Source organism: Xenopus tropicalis, chromosome 2 (genome assembly GCF_000004195.4).
Source record: "Xenopus tropicalis strain Nigerian chromosome 2, UCB_Xtro_10.0, whole genome shotgun sequence".
NCBI lineage: Eukaryota > Metazoa > Chordata > Amphibia > Anura > Pipidae > Xenopus > Xenopus tropicalis.
The window spans coordinates 75907937-75926340 of record NC_030678.2 but is presented as its reverse complement, the minus strand read 5'-3'; the positions used below and the strand labels follow the sequence as shown (position 1 = coordinate 75926340).

Below are 18404 nucleotides of genomic sequence, written 5' to 3'. Positions count from 1 at the left end.
GTGTACACATGTACTTCAGTATCAGACTTCCTCTCTCAGAAAAATCCTTCATTTCTGGGACTGCAGTCTGTGTAGCTCTCTCCTCTCTTCCTTCTCCTGCTTCCCCCTCCCGTAAGAATTTACTCCCCATCCCATCAGAATGTGTGATCTATGCTACCAGCTGCAGGAAGCTAAGGAGACAAAGCTAAAGGCAGCTGCAATCTTAAGCAAACGTAGGGAGCTTCTAGGGCTGTTTACTCAGGTGTGGTAAAGCATTTTGCAGAATAAATATAGCCTTCTAGCTTGCACTTATGTGGCAATTCTATTGCCAGTAAAATGCCAAAATGACGTTCCTTCTCCTTAAAAACAGAAACAGGCATAGTAACTTTTTAAAACATCTTCTTTCTCTGATTTAAGACAATAACTTTGCTCATCTTTTGGTTCAAAAAATATCGACACTGGTTTGGTCTCCCTGGGGAAAACAATTGAAAAATTAGTACAGGATTGGTAACAGGCTCAGAGAACAAGCTCTGTTTGCTAAATAACAAATTGAAGGTTATTGGTAAAGCCCTTCAGTACTTAGAAGAAATACTGTCAATCAAGCAAACAGCTTGCCCATGGTGACATTGGTGTATGATATAAATATCATATAAATATATTTTGAATAGCATTAAAATTTAGAGAAACAAATCCTGTAAGATGTCAATGCTCTTACATTTATTTAATAAAATCAAAATTAGGTTTACATGTGTTTAATTTACCTTACTAAAATAGTTTATCAAGGGACATCTTTAAACACTGAATTTTGGGAAGTAAACATTGAAGTCTAAGGGGCTGATTTACTAACCCACGAATCCAACCCGAATTGGAAAAGTTCCGACTTGAAAACGAACATTTTGCGACTTTTTCGTATGTTTTGCGATTTTTTCGGATTCTGTACGAATTTTTCGTTACCAATACGATTTTTGCGTAAAAACGCGAGTTTTTCGTATCCATTACGAAAGTTGCGTAAAAAGTTGCGCATTTTTCGTAGCGTTAAAACTTACGCGAAAAGTTGCGCATTTTTCGTAGCGTTAAAACTTAACGCTACGAAAAATGCGCAACTTTTCGCGTAAGTTTTAACGCTACGCAAAATGCGCAACTTTTTACGCAACTTTCGTAATGGATAGGAAAACTCGCGTTTTTACGCAAAAATCGTATTGGATCCGAAAAATTCGTAAAGAATCCGAAAAAATCGCAAAACATACGAAAAAATCGCAAAGTACCGATCATTACGAAAAAAACGCAATCGGACTCCATTCGACCCGTTCGTGGGTAAGTAAATCAGCCCCTAAGGCTAGCTTTATTGACTGTTATGATTGTGCCTTCTCTTGAGGCTTACAGAAATTTACATTGTTTAAAATATTTTTAAATGAGTAAACTTGTAATTATGTAGAGTACCCTTGAGTAAGACATGGAAATGAAATTCATACAATAAGAATCTATTTGGCATTTGACTTTCGCAGGGTTATGGATTGAATAGCTGAAAATGAACTAAACAAAACTACAGTTTGATTTTTTTTTTTTTTAAATGACAGCTTGCTGCAATGTTCCAGTAAAAAAATGTTAACTGTGGAATTCTGCATATAAATATTTTCCCAAGCTGGCCAAACCAGTACTGCTCAGTCAGTAGCTTGTGACCTCATTTGGGTTTGCAAGTTGTGATCTTGGTAGTCATGGAACACACTTGGGCAAGGTCATTTTCTTAATTAAAACATTTATACCAAGTATAAGACATAATAACATAACAAATTGTAAGAAAAAGGGGGTATTAATTAAATAACCAGTGTATCATATCTGTGAATCCATTCAGAAGCTTTGTACATATAGCTATTCATCAAATCATGCTATCATGCCAAGCCAAAACGCAATGCACTGCCTAAGCAATTTGTCACCTTGGCAAGCTGGTTTGGTGTCAAGTCACAAGTAAAGTATTTAAGATTGTATTTTATAATCATGCTTTTATAACTAAAACAATGATGTAAATAAACTAATCTTTTTACTATAGTGTGGCATATGTTTTGGTAGAAATAGGTCACAAATAACTAAAAAATGTTGCTGTGGCATGTTAGTTTAATGCTTTTACATTTACTCTTTCTTCTTTCATTTTTGCACTGGGCATATTCTGAAAACACCATCAAAACAGAGAAAAATACAGTAGTGTGTAATTTTGCCTGAATTAAAGCTAGGGAATGGTTATTTATGAAATTACTTCAAAGGTGCAGGTCACTATTAAGTTTTATTTTAATTTCTATTTCATTTCTATTGCTTATCGTATTATTTATTCTTCTTCTATCTATCTTCTCTGACTTTCAAGTAGCCTAATTAATAGGATAAGTAAACCCTAGCAAAAAGTAAATTCCAAACTAGACAACTGTATAACCAAATGTTAAGCTGTACATTTTCTTAGAATACAAACTGTTAAGCAGCTGATAAGCGCAGGGCTTTCACTTTCATGAATGACACACAAGTAAGGAATGTATTTGGGTCATGCTTGTGTTTGACAATGTGACACACACGTTCATGGCCCATTTGTGAGCAACCAGTTTTCTGTCAATTTCTGTCAATTGCAGCTCTTGAAGTCAGTACAAGAGGCACAAACAGAGGCAATTGACAGTTGCTGGCCCATTAGTACATGCCACCCAGCCTTGAAAGATGCAAATACTACTGTTTATTTAATGGCATGTTTCTACTTTATTTTCCCAGAAATATAATTCATCTAGATTTCAATCAAGCAGCAGTATACTTTTATGCCGTAGTTTGTTTAAAAACGTAAAAATAGCATTACTGTAAATGAACTGTGCAACAATTAGACAATTGAAAAGCCAATACGCTTACTTTAGAAAACAAACTTGAGCATCCTGTATACCCACCCACCCCCTTATTCCTAACAAGCAGCGCTGTACTAATGGGACAGAAGAAGTTCTCTGCGCTCTAAAGTTCAGAGACCTGTGACCATTGAGAACACAGCACAAGTGCCCTGCATTTGGTAAATATGTTTTGTAAGTATGTGGCATATGAAAGCTTTGCCCCCTCTTACTTTCAGTAACATTTACTTTTATATTTAGCATGGTTTATATTGTACTGTTACTGTTTCTCTGTATAGTCTCTTTGGGTGCCATGTTTGTTGAAGAAGATATGTGTCTATAGTGTCTGTAAAAATAAAACAAATAATGAATAGGTTTTTTTTAAACCTTTAGATGAACTACATATGTGGTTAAGCTCCCCTATCAAGGGAAGATATTTTTTAGAATAAATAATGATACTTCAGAGCCAGAACTTACTCCTGATCCATGGTTGGTGCTTTTTTTTTTAGCAAACAAAACAAACAAAATCACATCTACCGTCTGGGAAGATTTCTATTGATACAAATCTATAATTGAAATTAATGGTTACAAATGTTACCAAACAAAATAGTTTCTACTTTACATACTAAAAAGTAACAAGAAACATGATAGGTCTGGGATCTAAAAAGGAAAGAACCCAGCCTACCCGTAAATACTTTATCAATAAAGAGATGCAAGACACAAAATTTGGTTACCAAACATCAGTTTATTTTACAAAACCATGTTGTAATACAATCTTTTCAATATACTGTATGTCTGTATATATTGTGAAATCTTTAATAAAAGTTTTAAAAGTGAAAAAAAGATTCTGCACTCAAATATGCTAGCAAGATACTGGAAGGGCATGCGTCACTATTAAGGCTGATGCCACACCAGGCGTAGGGCTGATTTTTTCGGCAAGCGTCTTTCCGCTTGCCGAAAAAATCAGCCCTACGCCTGGTGTGGCATCAGCCTTAAATGGGTGAATTTGGAATATATGGTTATACAGACATGGCCATTTGATTTTTGTTTAGACATACTCAGTACTTTCAACTATTCCTAGAATCTGCATATAAAAGACAACTCCTACTTTATCTTTCACCTTATTTGTTTTTATTTGCGGCAGACTGAACTATCAAAATGTCAAAGACCTCAGTATGCCTGTAGAATGGAATGACAATGACCCACTCCATTTTAATATAATCCAGATGAGCATTGACTTGTTCTTTGTTTGGGCAATTAGGTTTTAAGTTTTAAGTCCTACTAGCTGGTAATATTGAAGACAAGTATTGTTATGCTGCTACGCCTGAAGGTCAAATGGTGACGCAGAAAATCAGAACAGGGCATAGACACATTTTCAAATACATATAGGGTTAAGTAAGCTACATAGAATTAAAACTGAAGAATATCTGTCTATTGATCCCATAAAACTTAACTGGAAAAGGTGGGGCTGCTTTGCAATTTGCAAGCGTTATAAAATATTTTCACACTGTACAGTATGGTAGGAGTTGATGAGAGCAACTTATCTATAGTATTTTTTCCACATCAATGCATAGATATAAAGGTGTGTGCATGGTGTGCACAAAAGGGCCCATCTACTAAAACAAGGCACAAGCAGTAGGCACAAAAGGCGCATCAGGTGCAGCATGCAATGTTTGGATTTGATCTACTGAATCACATGCAGGTGGTCATCAGTGTCCCAATTTCTTCTTGCTTCTTACATAATTGGTTTAAATTGATCCCAAGATGCATGCTACGAACTACCAGTGCAAATCATTATTGTGCATTGGTTTGCCTTAGGCACAGTAACACTAGATTCAGTAACACTGTATACAACATAATAGTGTCTTGTTGGAAATAACATGACAATTTGCACAAGTTCTTTGCTTGAATGAAACAAAGTATTTATTATACTACATAGTCTGTTTATCTTACCTACTGTATATTGGCTTACATATTTTATTAACACCAGATGGTTTCCGTAGCCAGCATTAGAGGTTAATGCATATTTCCCCGTATTTATAGTTTTTTTTTTTTATATCTGTGGCATGTCCTTTCTCTAAATTCTCACTAGATGTCACAATTTTTCTTTTGGAAGACCTCCCTTTTTATGATTATTATTTCTCTTCTCAATATTCTTAATTTATTTCATAGGATCAAAAAGGGGACTTCTTTTTCTTGAGGCAAAAAGCCACAGGCTATATTTAATCCTTTTGGCCAAAACATATTAATTTTTCTTTAATTTTATGTATCAGCTGCACACTGTATCCTTCTAAGAAATGTGCTATTTAAAATAAAGATGTTGCAGACACCACACTGCCTAATAATTATCTTTTTAATAACTACCTAGGAATTGTATTTTATAAAATATCTTTAAAGCGCTATTTACTAAAAGAAAATACATGAATTTTTTTATTAGTTACAACACTGTAGTAGATCAGTCAAATGATCACTTGTGACTGGCATGACACACATTCAAAATACATGCATATATATTTATGTTTTATGTGTTTATGTAGGTATATGGATGTTTGTTCGCAGACAGATTAGCACACCCATTAATGGTTGGAAACTTGCCCCTATAAATTCACTGTCAACCTAGCAATTGCACTTACCCCACTTTTGTAATGGATATAATATGTCCTTTACCCTTGGCTAAGCACATCAGGTATGTGGTGATTATGTATGGTGTAAAAGAAGCCCTGTAGTTAACACAAATTTTAAATAAAGATTTTAGCTGAACATTAAGGATGTTTACTTTAATGCTTGTTAAGGTCTTCATCTCTTGGTTTCTCATTTTCATGGGTGGAGTAAAAATTAATCAATTATTTGGGAAAACAAAATATATATTTAATACAGTGACTTTAAACTGCTGACCCTTATTTTCAAAGCAGTTTGCAACACTGGTCTACCCTGTATCTGTCAAATTTTCTGCAACTATTAACCAAATTTCTCATTCAGTTCTTCATATAATCTACTCCTCAACATCTCACCCGTTACCTCTTCTTTTACTTTCATTAAAGACTTCACTAGAGCTTCACCCCTTCTCTGGAATTCCCTTCCATATTTCTACAGACATTTCCCAAACCCTATGCTTTTAAAGGAGAAGGAAAGGTAAAAACTACGTAAACTTTATTAGAGGTCTATGTATGTACAGCCATAAGCACTCACAGAAAAGCTGCACTGAGTCCTCTATCAAAAGAAACACAGGATGTCTTGTTTTTTTTGTGTGTACACATGTACTTCGGTATCAGACTTCCTCTCTCAAAAAAATCCTTCATTCCTGGCGCTGGAATCTATTCAGCTTTCTTCCCCCTCCCATAAGAGTGTGTGATCTATGCTGTCAGCAGCAGGATGCTACAGAGACAAAGCTAAAATGGCAGCTGCTATCTTAAACAAATATAGGGAGCTTCTAGGGCTGTTTACTCAGGCATGGTAAAGCTTCCACTGAGTCCTCTATCAAAAGAAAGACAGGATTTCTTGTCTTTTGTGTATACATGTACTTTGGTATCTGACTTCCTCTCTCAGAAAAATCCTTTATTCCCGGGGCAAGAGCTCTCTCCTCTCTCTCTTCTCCTGCTTCCCCCTCCCATAAGAATTCATAAGAACGCACTTCCCCTTTCAACAGAATATGTGATCTATACTACCAACAGCTAAAGCTGCAGCAGGAAGCTCTTAAACAAAAGGAAGGGAGCTTCTATGGCTGTTTACTCAGGTATGGTAAAGCATTCTGCAGAATAAATAAAACATTCTAGCTTGCACTATTGTGGCTAATCTATTGGCAGTAAAATGCCAAAATGATTTCCTTCTCCTTTAAACAATCATTTAGAAAATTATACTAGCCTAGCATTTCTTCATGATACAGTATAATCCACTGGCACCTGTTAAGGGCCTCCTGATCTTGCCTCTTTACCTCACTCTACTATTGTGCACTGCTGCAGAACATGTTTGTGCTTTATATAGTTATATAGCGAATAATGAACCACTTGTTGTAAAATATAAGGATATTATAAGTCATTGAGGAGTTCTGTTAACATATAAAACATTTCTAATTCATATTTTACAGCAGGGGTTATATTATTTGCTATAAGACACAAGTTTCAGTGAGTCGTTACACAAATTACATCACCAAGCACCAATTATAACTGATAACATCATGAAGCACCAAGTCTTCAGCTTTTTTGTTTTTTAGAATTAAGAACCTTCTTATATAAAGGTATACTGTATGTGTGTGAAAAATGAAAAAAAAAAAGATCCTGTGTGCATTACATTTAGCATACCACAGAAAAAAACATACAGTGTTTAACTGACTCTTTAATATTGAGCCCCTTTTATTTAACCTTACAAAATGTATGACTCCCCAACAAATCAAGGAGCAATAAAACCGATAAAAATATGGGCAAGCCATTAGGGATTGTTAAGCCTGTTAATGCCACCATTCTATTTATGATACTGTTATGAAATTTATATTGAAAGCCTTTTTAAATTAACAATAGATTTTCTATCACAAATTGATTTCATTATGTGAAACACATTTAGAAATGAACCATTGATAATGGTTATAATTCAAAACTTCAATCAAACTTAAATTGCGCCCCAAAAAAAGGCTTTAGAGAGCTCCTGTGGGTTTGTGTTCAACTTTTGAATCCTGTGTTGTTTTCTAATTCCAGTGCCAAAATGACTGCATGAACCTTCTTCGGTTTAGTGATAACCAACCCTCCTGAGCAACTCATTCCAGTTAGAGTACAAAAAAAGACATCTCCGCACTTTCAAAAGTGTTCACTTCAATCATACTCATGTTCCAGTTGTCATAGATGTGACTCTTGAGGGTGTAAAGGGCAATAAGTCAAGATGTTTTATAATAGTCATGTGCCCCTTATGTTGTGAGGCATTTACATTCTGCAGTGCCACGGTCAGAGTTACAACAGATCTTTAAAGAGATAAATTGCACTGAAGAGTACTCCAAGGCCATAGGCTATAGCTTATTATTGATCCACCGGCTGTTTATTTCAAATCTTTCCTCTAGTATAAAAGTGCCAACCTGTGTGGCCCACCCTAAAAGTCATCAGGAATGAATGTTAGAATGCCTTCCTCATTGTGATATAAAAAAAATCCCAACTGTGTATAGATTTTTCTAAAGCAATTTTATTGTCCGCACATTAAGGGGTTCTTTTTCCTGTTGTGATCATACCTTTGTATTAAATGGAATCCAGGGATCGACCTGCACATTCCCCATTTTGAAATGGCATTTTTAATTAATTGTTTGTTTAACTATTCCTGGAAAGTTCTTTCTTTGCCACAAATAAGCAGGGAATATTTCTGCCTAAATGAATATGCATTATCTGTTTTGTTATATTTATGTTGTTGAATTGCCTTGAAACCCTGTACCACAAATTCTTATTTGCTGTTTCTAATTACATGTGATTCGATTTTAGATGTACCGCAACCAAAATGTGTGTGATAGGATTTCCATCAAAGCGCATGTTCAATTTTATTATGATGATCTGTATTTAATTTTTATTTCTTTTAGAAATGTTGAGGAAGACATTTTTCTTCTGTTTTAACATAGTATAGAATGCATCTGGTATGATCATTTTTTATGTAGGAGAATGACCATGTATATATAGCTGTTTTTTTCAAAATATATATTACAAGAGCAAAATGCATTTTAGAGATGGCTTAATCTTTATATCATAGAAAATGCTTATTTATGTGCCCGTGCAATTTAAGGAGGGTTTTTAAATTGTACAAGGTAAGCAAAGGTTTTTTAACAAGAATGTGAACTCCTAATTCTTATAGATTGGTATGGTGGCTTGGAAAATGACCCTCAAGAGTCCAGAGTATCCAGATGGCCGTGACATCATAGTTATTGGAAATGACATCACTTATAAGATTGGCTCATTTGGTCCACAAGAGGATCTTTTATACTTAAGAGCATCAGAACTCTCTCGATCGGAGGGGATTCCTAGAATATATGTTGCGGCAAACAGTGGTGCAAGAATAGGACTAGCAGAAGAGATCCGCCATATGTTTCATGTCGCATGGGAAGACCCCGCTGACCCTTATAAAGTAAGTCTTTCTTTTGAGGATTTAAAAGTATTCTGTTATTATAAATAGCAATTGTACCTATGCCTAAAACAATGTTTAATGTATAATTTGTAAAAAAAAAAAAAAAAAAAAAAAATGTAGCTACATGGTCAGGAATCCTAATTGAAAACCATATCAGCAGGATTTTGTTCCCAACAGCATTTAATGGGGTCTCCAACCAAAGAATATAAAAATCAGCCTGCTAATAGAAGATGTCTAAGCAACTTTTTTCACAATATTTCAATTACAAATTCTGAATGATTTCATGGAAAATTGCTATTTTTCCTAATTCAATTCATGGCTATGTTCCAGATGAGCCTGTGTGAATGTTCAGCAGGGTGGGAGGGACTGGAATAGGGTCACATCATTGTTACACTTAGTAACCTCTGCTAGCGAGTCATCACCTCTGGCAATAGAAAACCATATCTCCCACAATACATTGCTCTCTTCTGAGTGTATGATATGACACTGATTCAGTTATATTGGCACATATATTAGATTTCTTCAAGTAGGGGTTGAATGGCTTTTCAGCAATTGAGAAAATACAGGGTTTAGTAGAAAGTTAATCCAGGGACTGGTGTGATTGCCATCTTGGAGTAAATTAGGAGGGGTTTTTTTTCCCGCCGAGGCAAATCGGAGAGGCATTAGATGGGTTTTTCACTTTCCTCTGGATCAGTTAGCAGCTAGGCAGGTTTCATATAGTCATAAAAGGTTGAACTCAGTGGGCGTGTGTCTGTTGCAACCTGACTTACTGTGTTACTGTGCCACCCGTCTCTAGGAGGAGTAGACACACTGCACCACAGGACACATGGAATACAGTATACCATGGAGACCATAACACTCAGTGCAGGGCGGGAAGATATAGACTGTAGCTTGATACCGGGTGTATTGGATGTTCTGCATGGTGCTGCAAAAGATGATTGGGGACAGACTGTGCCACTTGATCATGTAGGATATGATGCTGGTGGAGGGAGATGTACCACTTGTACAAAAATACATCCTGTTTTAAGTCATGTTAAATAAAGGTCAGCCTTTCTTCCGATTTCTTTTTTCCCCCTCCAGTGTCTTTTCTCAGTTTCTGTATGTTCCTTTTTTAGGGTTTTAAATACTTATATTTGACACCCCAAGATTACAAGAAGGTGAGCGCTCTGAATTCTGTACACTGTGAACATGTGGAGGATGAAGGTGAATCCAGGTAAATAACCTTTTTAAACTAAAAAGGTCAGAACTTAATATTCCCTTTCCACTAGAGACTAGTCTCTATACAAAGTTCTGAATGCCATAGCCAAGTGTAAACAAAGGCAAAGGGGATGAGATTTAAAAGTATTCCTTGTGCCTCTGTTGTTTAATATATTGAAACAATTGTGCTTGAGGGTTCAGAGTCCAAATAATGGTTTAGTGTATGAGGTCATAAACTTTGAAAGGAGCAGGATTGCCACTAATTTATCTGGTATCTTTTTTGCTGTTACTTTTCTGTTACAAATTTGACACTATGGGGCCGATTCACTAATGTATGAATCCGAATCACGAAATCGATAATTTCTGATGATCGCAAATGTCATGAAAATTCTTTTTGTTCGAATACAAAAATTTCTTACTTACGATCCGGAAGTTCCGAAATTTTCGTATTGAAACGATCGTTTGCAATCGTAAACGGTGCAAACTGCTTTCTGACTTTGACACTTCAATGCATGATGTGGGAAGCTTTCCAAATGACTCAATGGCACTCTGCAGCTCCAACCTGGCCAAAAGAAAGTCACGATACTGAAGCTTGAATAAATTCTGTAACTTTCGTTCTTGTTGTGACAAATATGATTTTGTCGCGCAATGTACAAAAAAGTTGTGCAAATTAATGAAAATATATATCTGTTCTAGTCAAACCTATGATACTATATAATACTTGTATGACTTTATACATACGTGAGCTTGAGCTATTTCATATTAGTGGTCTGTCCGGACTAATTGATTACTCCAACTAAATGTAGGGTAATGTTTCTACTAGGATTCTTTAGCTTTCATTTTCCAAGATTTTAGGCAAGAAGATGCAAGGCTGAAATCTCAGTGCGATTTCCTTGTAACATTATAAACATATCTGGGTACAAGCATGGTATATGCATATGGCACATATATATATATTTTTTTTATGTAATTGTTGAAAGGCAGCAGTGGACAAACAAGTAATAATGTAATTGTAATTAAAATTTGTTGGTTCTATACAGCTGCCCATTCATTAACTTAAAGGAGAACTAAAGCATAACTAAATAAATAGGGCAGAAATGTTGTGCATTATGTTTTGGGGTTCTGTACCAGCCTAAGCAACCGCAGCCCTTTAGCAGGGAAGATCTGTGCCCCCAGAAGCTCCCCATCTTCTTTTCTGCTGTTTCACTGCACATGCTCTGTGCTGCTGTCAGTTACTAAGCTTATGGACATATGCACAATATACTGTATGTACACAATATAAAAGGCACAATAAAAGGCTGAATAGTAAATAATACAGATGGCTAGGAAATGACAGCTTTGAAACCAGTGCAGTTTGCATCAAAATTTAATAATCAGCCCTGTAGCACTAGCTTCTATGACAGGCAGATTTCATTTTCTGCTTGATAATTTGCAACAACCCCTAAACTTAGCTTCTCAACAGCTGATCAGAGCACACTGAGCATGAGAATGTCATACTTCAAGGCCTGGATAATTACTACTAAAGAGATGCATAGCCTTTAGGCTGGTGCAATAAGTTCAGTATATCTAAAAAATGGCATTGCTAGCCATACTCATTTTTAAGGTTTATTTCTCCTTTAAGGTCTCAATGGGTTAAAAAGGGGTAATTGAACAGGGCTTGGTGCAAAGTTAAAAAAGAAACAGTCGGTAAAAGCAGGTAACTAGCCAGAGGCGCAGGTCTGAGTGCAAGAACCTGCTCTTTTGGCATTAATGCAGTGATGCCTGCATTTATTAGTGCTATGATAGATGGGTTGGGGAGGCACGTAGATGTCCCCACCCACCCCTTACCTGTCCCCATACTTGTGCGGAACATGTTGCAAAGAGCCCTTTGCGTCATGATGGATATTTAATCTATGTGAGGTTCAGAGTACAGCAAGACCCCAGATACTTATTAAACAAGTGCTAAGGGGAGGGACTTTTCTAAATGACAAGTTCCCTTTATATACATACATGTATTTGTGGATGTGTGTATAACCTCATCAGATCTTCATATAAGTGGCTACTTTACAACAAGACACAAATCCTCTCACAGTGTTTTGCAGTAGCCACCTGGTATATGTACACTTGATTTTCCTAAAAAAAAAGTCAAAAGGGGGACCAGGAACTGGAGCCATTAAATTCATAAATAAAAATATTTCATTAAAACCAATTGTGCAGATCAACATTATTGCCAGACTTTTATCTCCTCTGGCCCTGGTGCAGTTAAAAAGTAGCCAGTTCATTCTGTTGTGTATACCATGGGGTTTGCACTCATTACACACAGAAAAAAAAATAATACCATTAGCAATATTATTATTTAAGTATAGCCATTTGATATAGCCACTTTCATGGCCTTTGTTGACTATAAACCCCTTTTTGATACAATCATATTTATCCCTGAGGGCCTAGATTTTCTGAAGACACAGGAAGCAAGGTCTTTATGAAATGAGAGTAATTTGTGCTGGGTTTGTAGTCCTTTCCTCTCTTCTTTTTCATGTCTCATCACCTCTCTGTAAATTTCTTTATTATCTCAGAAAGAGTAGCTGTTGAAACATATTCAAATTGGTGTCAGTAGAAATTAACTACAGATTAAAACAATGATTTGTAGACACTTTAACCCAGTGTAATGCCAGAGGTGCAATTTTAATGTAAGAGGATCAATGACATCAAAAGGGTAAATTCTTTATTATGAAGTATAGCTACACCTTCATGACTTTAGTTGTATTTAGCTGCGTGACTCATTAATAAGTGTTCTGCCAAATTCGAATATGGATGAAGAAATCACTTTTACCTTAAAATAATGTTGTATTCTAATTTCCAGAGCTGTCTTTCTGAAATGTGTATTTTCTTAAATGTTTACAATGTCTGGGAATTTTACACTGTTGTCAACTAGGTCATCTCATTGAAGAGTTACTAAATATATAAGGGCTTACTTACATCTGCAAGCACACTTTTCCCTGCAGTGAGTTGTGCATTAAATCACTTTTAATAAAGGTACCTGCATCAAAATGCACTCATTGTATATTCAATGGCGCTCTGTGCCGCTCAATCCTTTCTACCTTAAAACCACCATATGTAACTTTACAAAAGTAATTTGTTATCATGTTGACTGTAAAAATTTAAATCACAATAGTACTAATATAACATTTAATGTTTCCACTGATTCATTTATAAACCCAGGTGGTCATGCTCGATGTTGGATTACAGTGACTGAAACTTGTTGGATATTTCTAGGCCCTCTTCCAAATGTTAGTGCTAGAGACTTGCCTCAGAAATATAATGTCACTAAAATATCAACAAAAAACTTCATGGATTTCCAAAATCAAATTGTATTTAAAACATTTATTTTTTTCTATCAGATATAAGATAACAGACATTATTGGCAAAGAAGAAGGCCTTGGAGTGGAAAACCTCAGAGGATCTGGCATGATTGCTGGGGAGTCCTCTTTAGCCTATGAAGAAATCATCACCATCAATCTGGTAAATCTTCAAAAGGGAAACTAATGAAAAGGGGGGGGGGGTGTTGTAATCATATAGGCACATAGTTATAAAAGGCCTCTTTGCCCAGTAGAAGAATTATGCTTAGCATAGGCACATTCTTACATATGCTTAGACTTTTGTGTACTGTACTTGTATCAAGAAAATACAGGAATTTTTCTCTGGTATGAAAGACTCTCACGCTACACCCCCTATAGGTTTTGTTCTAATTGAATAATAAACAAAATAGGAGCACTGTTGCAGGTGCTTGTAGCCAGTTTTAAGACTATGGAAATGTGGGTTAGACTAAAACAACTGCAGGGCACTTCATCCTGGTTGAAAAGGAGGGTTGCACAAGAATAACCTGGAAAGCCTGTGTTAATATTAACTTTTAAGTGTTAATTCTATTATAAAACATATTGCAGGGAGGAGTAAAAACTAGTGATGAGTGAAATTTTTCAGCAGGCATGGATTCACAAAAAAAAAAAAAAGACTCACGTCAAAAACAGTTGGCACGAGCGCCAAAAACAATTGTCAACAAAAATGTTGCATATCGCAAATTTTCCGCCGTTGTGCAATTTTTTTCACGAAGCAAAATGGGAGAGATTTGCTAATCACAAGTAAAACCTGTTATTCACAGCTACTTTAAAAAATCTTTCCATACATATTTGAATAATAATAATAAAATGCTGCGTGCATTTATATCCTGTCTTCCATTACCGATGCTTTGCAGGTCTTCAGAGCAAACATGTCGCTGCTTTCTTTTTGCTATGCATCATAATGGAAAAATGTCCAGTTTAATTTAAATGATGGGATTGATGCAGTGCTAAATGTAAACCAAACTAAATATATCTAATATGTCTCCATTACACCAATTACATCCAAACCAGCAGCGCCTTACTTCAAAGCACAGTATGATTATATATTATTCATTCATAATTGCTCCTTCTATCATGATTTCATAGGATCCATTTAGATTGCAAAATGCTGATATTTTTCTCCTTGTGTTGTTTGTCTGCAGCTGTCAATTGGCACACTACATACTGTGGACTGTATGCTGGAAAAAGATAAACAAAATGCATACCTTTGGGTTGTATTGTACATGTAACATTTGTCCATGTTGAAAAGGGTTTGGCAATAAAGAATTAAGATAAGCACTTTTATTATTTTTGTCTTGTCCAGGTCACATGTCGTGCAATTGGCATTGGAGCCTATTTAGTTCGACTGGGTCAACGAACAATCCAGGTAGAAAATTCACATATCATCCTGACAGGAGCAGGGGCTCTTAACAAAGTAAGTTAATATAGCACCTTCAAACTAGATTTCACTCTTTGGATTTTTGTTCAGTACTGACTGTGTCCTTTGTGTTAGAGTGTCACCTGATATCACCAGAGAAAACAGTTAATGGTAATTACGACAATATTCTGTAATTTGTTCCTGTTTTTATTACTTACCGGAAACGGGTGATTGTCTTGAGCTGGTCAGTTTTTAGCATTTTTTACACTTTAAAATCACAGACAGACAGAAAAGCATGTATGCCATTAAGAATCTTTTAGAACAATTTTGGCATCTAATTCTGCTCCTGATTCTTTAATCCGTTCAGACAGAACAAGATCTCTATGGACAACTTGGAGACAAGCTTGGATAAATGACCCTAGGTTGTAGGCAGCCTTCCTATAGTTTGAAATGAGTTATAGTCAAATATTTGTTGTAATGAGGTAGCATTTGCATTTTCTAGTGTAGTGTTTGGTAAAGGTTGGCTATTCAGATTGCTACAGTCTTTTTGTTTAATGGTAGCCCATGTGATGAAAACTGTAGTTAAAGGAACAGTAACACTAAAAAATAAAAATGTTTTAAAATAATTAAAATATAATGTACTGTTGCCCTGCACTGGTAAAAGTTGTGTGTTTGCTACAGAAAGACTACTATAGTTAATAGAAATAGCTGCTGTGTAGCCCCGGGGGCAGCCATTTAAATTGAAAAAAGGAGAAAAGGCACAGGTTACATAAGAAGATAACAGATAACTGTGTAGAATACAATGGGAATCTATGCTACTTATCTGTTATCTGTTTAGTAACCTGTGCCTTTTCTCCTTTTTTTCAATTTAAATGGCTGCACCCATGGCCACACAGCAGGGTATTTAAATAAACTGTAGTAGTGTTTATGAAGCAAACACACAACTTTTACCAGTGCAGGGTAATAGTACATAATATATTAATTATTTTTATACACTTTCATTTTTTGGTGTTACTGTTCCTTTAAGTATTTGGGTCTCAAAGCTCTTCTTTCTGTGGATATTCAGAACCACACACTGTTAATGAGCATTTGGAAGAATGTAATGTTTTAGACTAAGCTTTTGTTAGTAATACAACATACTTGTTTTTAGTCTAGTTTCTCAGTGGTTTTAGCCCCTGATTCCTATGTGTTAGAGCTTTGGAATATAAACTTATGTGTTAATGTGTTGGAATAGAAGCATTGTAATGCAGCATATTAATGTACCTAACTAGGGAGCAATATGTTCACATCTCATTATAACAGATTGCAAAGCAATGCAATTTAGCACTGAATTTTGGTACCAGTCTGTCACGTAGCAATGTCACAGTTTAACTAGGTCCTCAGTGATTACATTTGATCTGAGCAAAGTAACCTTTCACAGAGCCATAAAACTGGTCGCAGAGAAAGTTAACTTTAGAGGGGGTTAAAGAAAACTGTTTATAGAATTGGGCACCTGATAACACAGCAAAATAACTTGAGACCAAGTGTCATAAACAGGCAGCAGAAATAAGGCTCCTGGAACTAATTATAATAAAGTCTGCACTTTGCACTAATCTTTATAGATTTACAGAATGTTTCGGGATGTCCTAGTGCTTAAGTATTCCATATAATCATTGTTTAAAAAAATTTTCAGATGGTTCCCTTGTTGGTTCTACAAAACCTGAAGCGCTGGCTTCTTTCTAGGTTTGTAATTATGTGAAGAGTGGTGAGAAAATGGAGAATGATATCATTGTGTTTTTACATCTGAGAATGTGTTCCTTCATATTTTATAGCTGTTTGGGTTGTTTTAGGTTAATGTGTTAGGCATGAAAAGCCCTATGTTGTTTTTCAAATTGCTCACATTATCTCTTTGATGGCAAAACAGTTCACTTGTAGCAGCACAAAACACCTCTGAAAGTGTGCATATTTGAATACCCAAGATGAGACAGAAATAAAGAACTAAAACGCAACGCATACCAGAGTTCTGAAGTGTAAATGCCATTTGCCTGTCTGTAGCATATCAATAAAAGTAGAAAATAGGCACTTACTGACTGCAAATTTAAGAATATACAAGTTTTGATTTTTCTGAATTCCATGTTATGCATTGCCAGCTAAGTAGTAGGCTTCTTCCCTGAGCTTATAATTGGAAATATTTTTGTCACAGCACATTTTGCCTCCATTGATTTTCAGAGAAGCAGTGAAGGTGAAGTAGACCATTTTAGGCCAAGGTACACATAAGCTAAAAATATGGCACTTGCCTTTTATTTTACAATAAGTAACAGCAAAAACAAAAGGTTGGCTGTTTATGTCAACCTTAACAATAGTAATTTATAAACAGCTAATATAATAATAATATAACTGAGGCAACTGAAAGGGAATGCAGTAGATGCAGTGTAAATGAAGCCACCTGAATATGTAAATATCAGTAAGCTAGTTATTGGGCTTTTCTGCGTTGATTGTGGCTTGTGCTGGAAGTGCTGGAATTGTTGAAAATATGATTGAATTTAATATTTTGAAATACAGGTATTGGACCCTTTATCCGGCGTCCCAATATCCGGCACGCTCCAAAAACCGGCATTCTGGGGGGCCCGCTCCAAAATCCGGCATCTGGTCTCTCAAAAAAAAAAGATCCGGCAATCCGCTCCAAAATCCGGACATTTAATCCTTTAATGAGTAAAGCCATCGCATGTTCAGTAACCTTTTAACATGCGAACAAGCAGAGAACTTTTACCGATGTTAAACTCCCCCAGTTTCTTGTGGTATGCGCTGACTTCCGGTTCCCCGCTGCCACAAGAAGCTGTCTTCCTAGCTGTGCGTTGGAGCTGCAGGTCAAGGGTTACAGCCTCCCACTCGCTCACCTGTAAGATGCTTTTAATTTACTGTTAGTTGACTGACTTTTGGTCTCTGCTTCTCCCCCCCTGATAATTTAAGTGTGTGACCCAGCCTTACACAACATAGCTGAGTACCGGTACCTTTTCAATCAAGCTAAGGGCTTGCAGGGATGGAGGCATGTAGGTGCAAAGGACCCTGGTTATGCACTGAAAACTGAAACACCCCCACTTACCATGTTTAATTGTTGCCCCAATTCCTCAGCCTGACAAAGATATTTTTCCCTGTTGTTAAACATACCCATTTATATTGGTGCAGAAATGGCAGCAGTACCATCCATGACTTAATTATTCTTATGTCAAAATGTTTAGTTTCTCAATGTGTTTTTGGTGGCACTGAAAAATTTAGGATATTCTGAAACTACTCTGCAATCACTATGCCCAAACCCCTGGCCATTTGCAATAGGAGTGTTGCAGAAGGGGCTATACATTATTCAAATAAAAGCTGTTGTTGTCAAAATACTGTGTTTTTTTCCCAACTTTTAAACAAACTGGTAAAAGTGCTCTGAATTACGGAAAAAACCCTTATCCGGAATAGACCAGGTCCCGTGCATTCCAGACAAGGGATCCTATACCTGTACCCAAATATAACCAGCCCTGGCAACCAATTGGCGCAATCTTTAATCCAATGGGAAGTGCAGAGCACAGCAATGCTGTG

The 18404-nt window shown here is 36.1% G+C and overlaps 1 protein-coding gene across 5 annotated transcripts in view; it reads left to right on the top strand.

Moving 5' to 3' along the window:
• The window catches only part of acaca (acetyl-CoA carboxylase alpha), a 212370-nt gene that overhangs the window by 118947 nt on the left and 75019 nt on the right, over positions 1-18404 (top strand). For all 5 annotated transcript variants that reach the window (XM_002939656.5, XM_012957825.3, XM_012957826.3 and 2 more), the window contains 4 exons: positions 8643-8912; positions 10028-10125; positions 13487-13607; positions 14787-14897. In XM_002939656.5, the coding sequence (XP_002939702.3) occupies positions 8643-8912; positions 10028-10125; positions 13487-13607; positions 14787-14897 (600 nt within the window). The remainder of the gene's footprint in view (positions 1-8642; positions 8913-10027; positions 10126-13486; positions 13608-14786; positions 14898-18404) is intronic.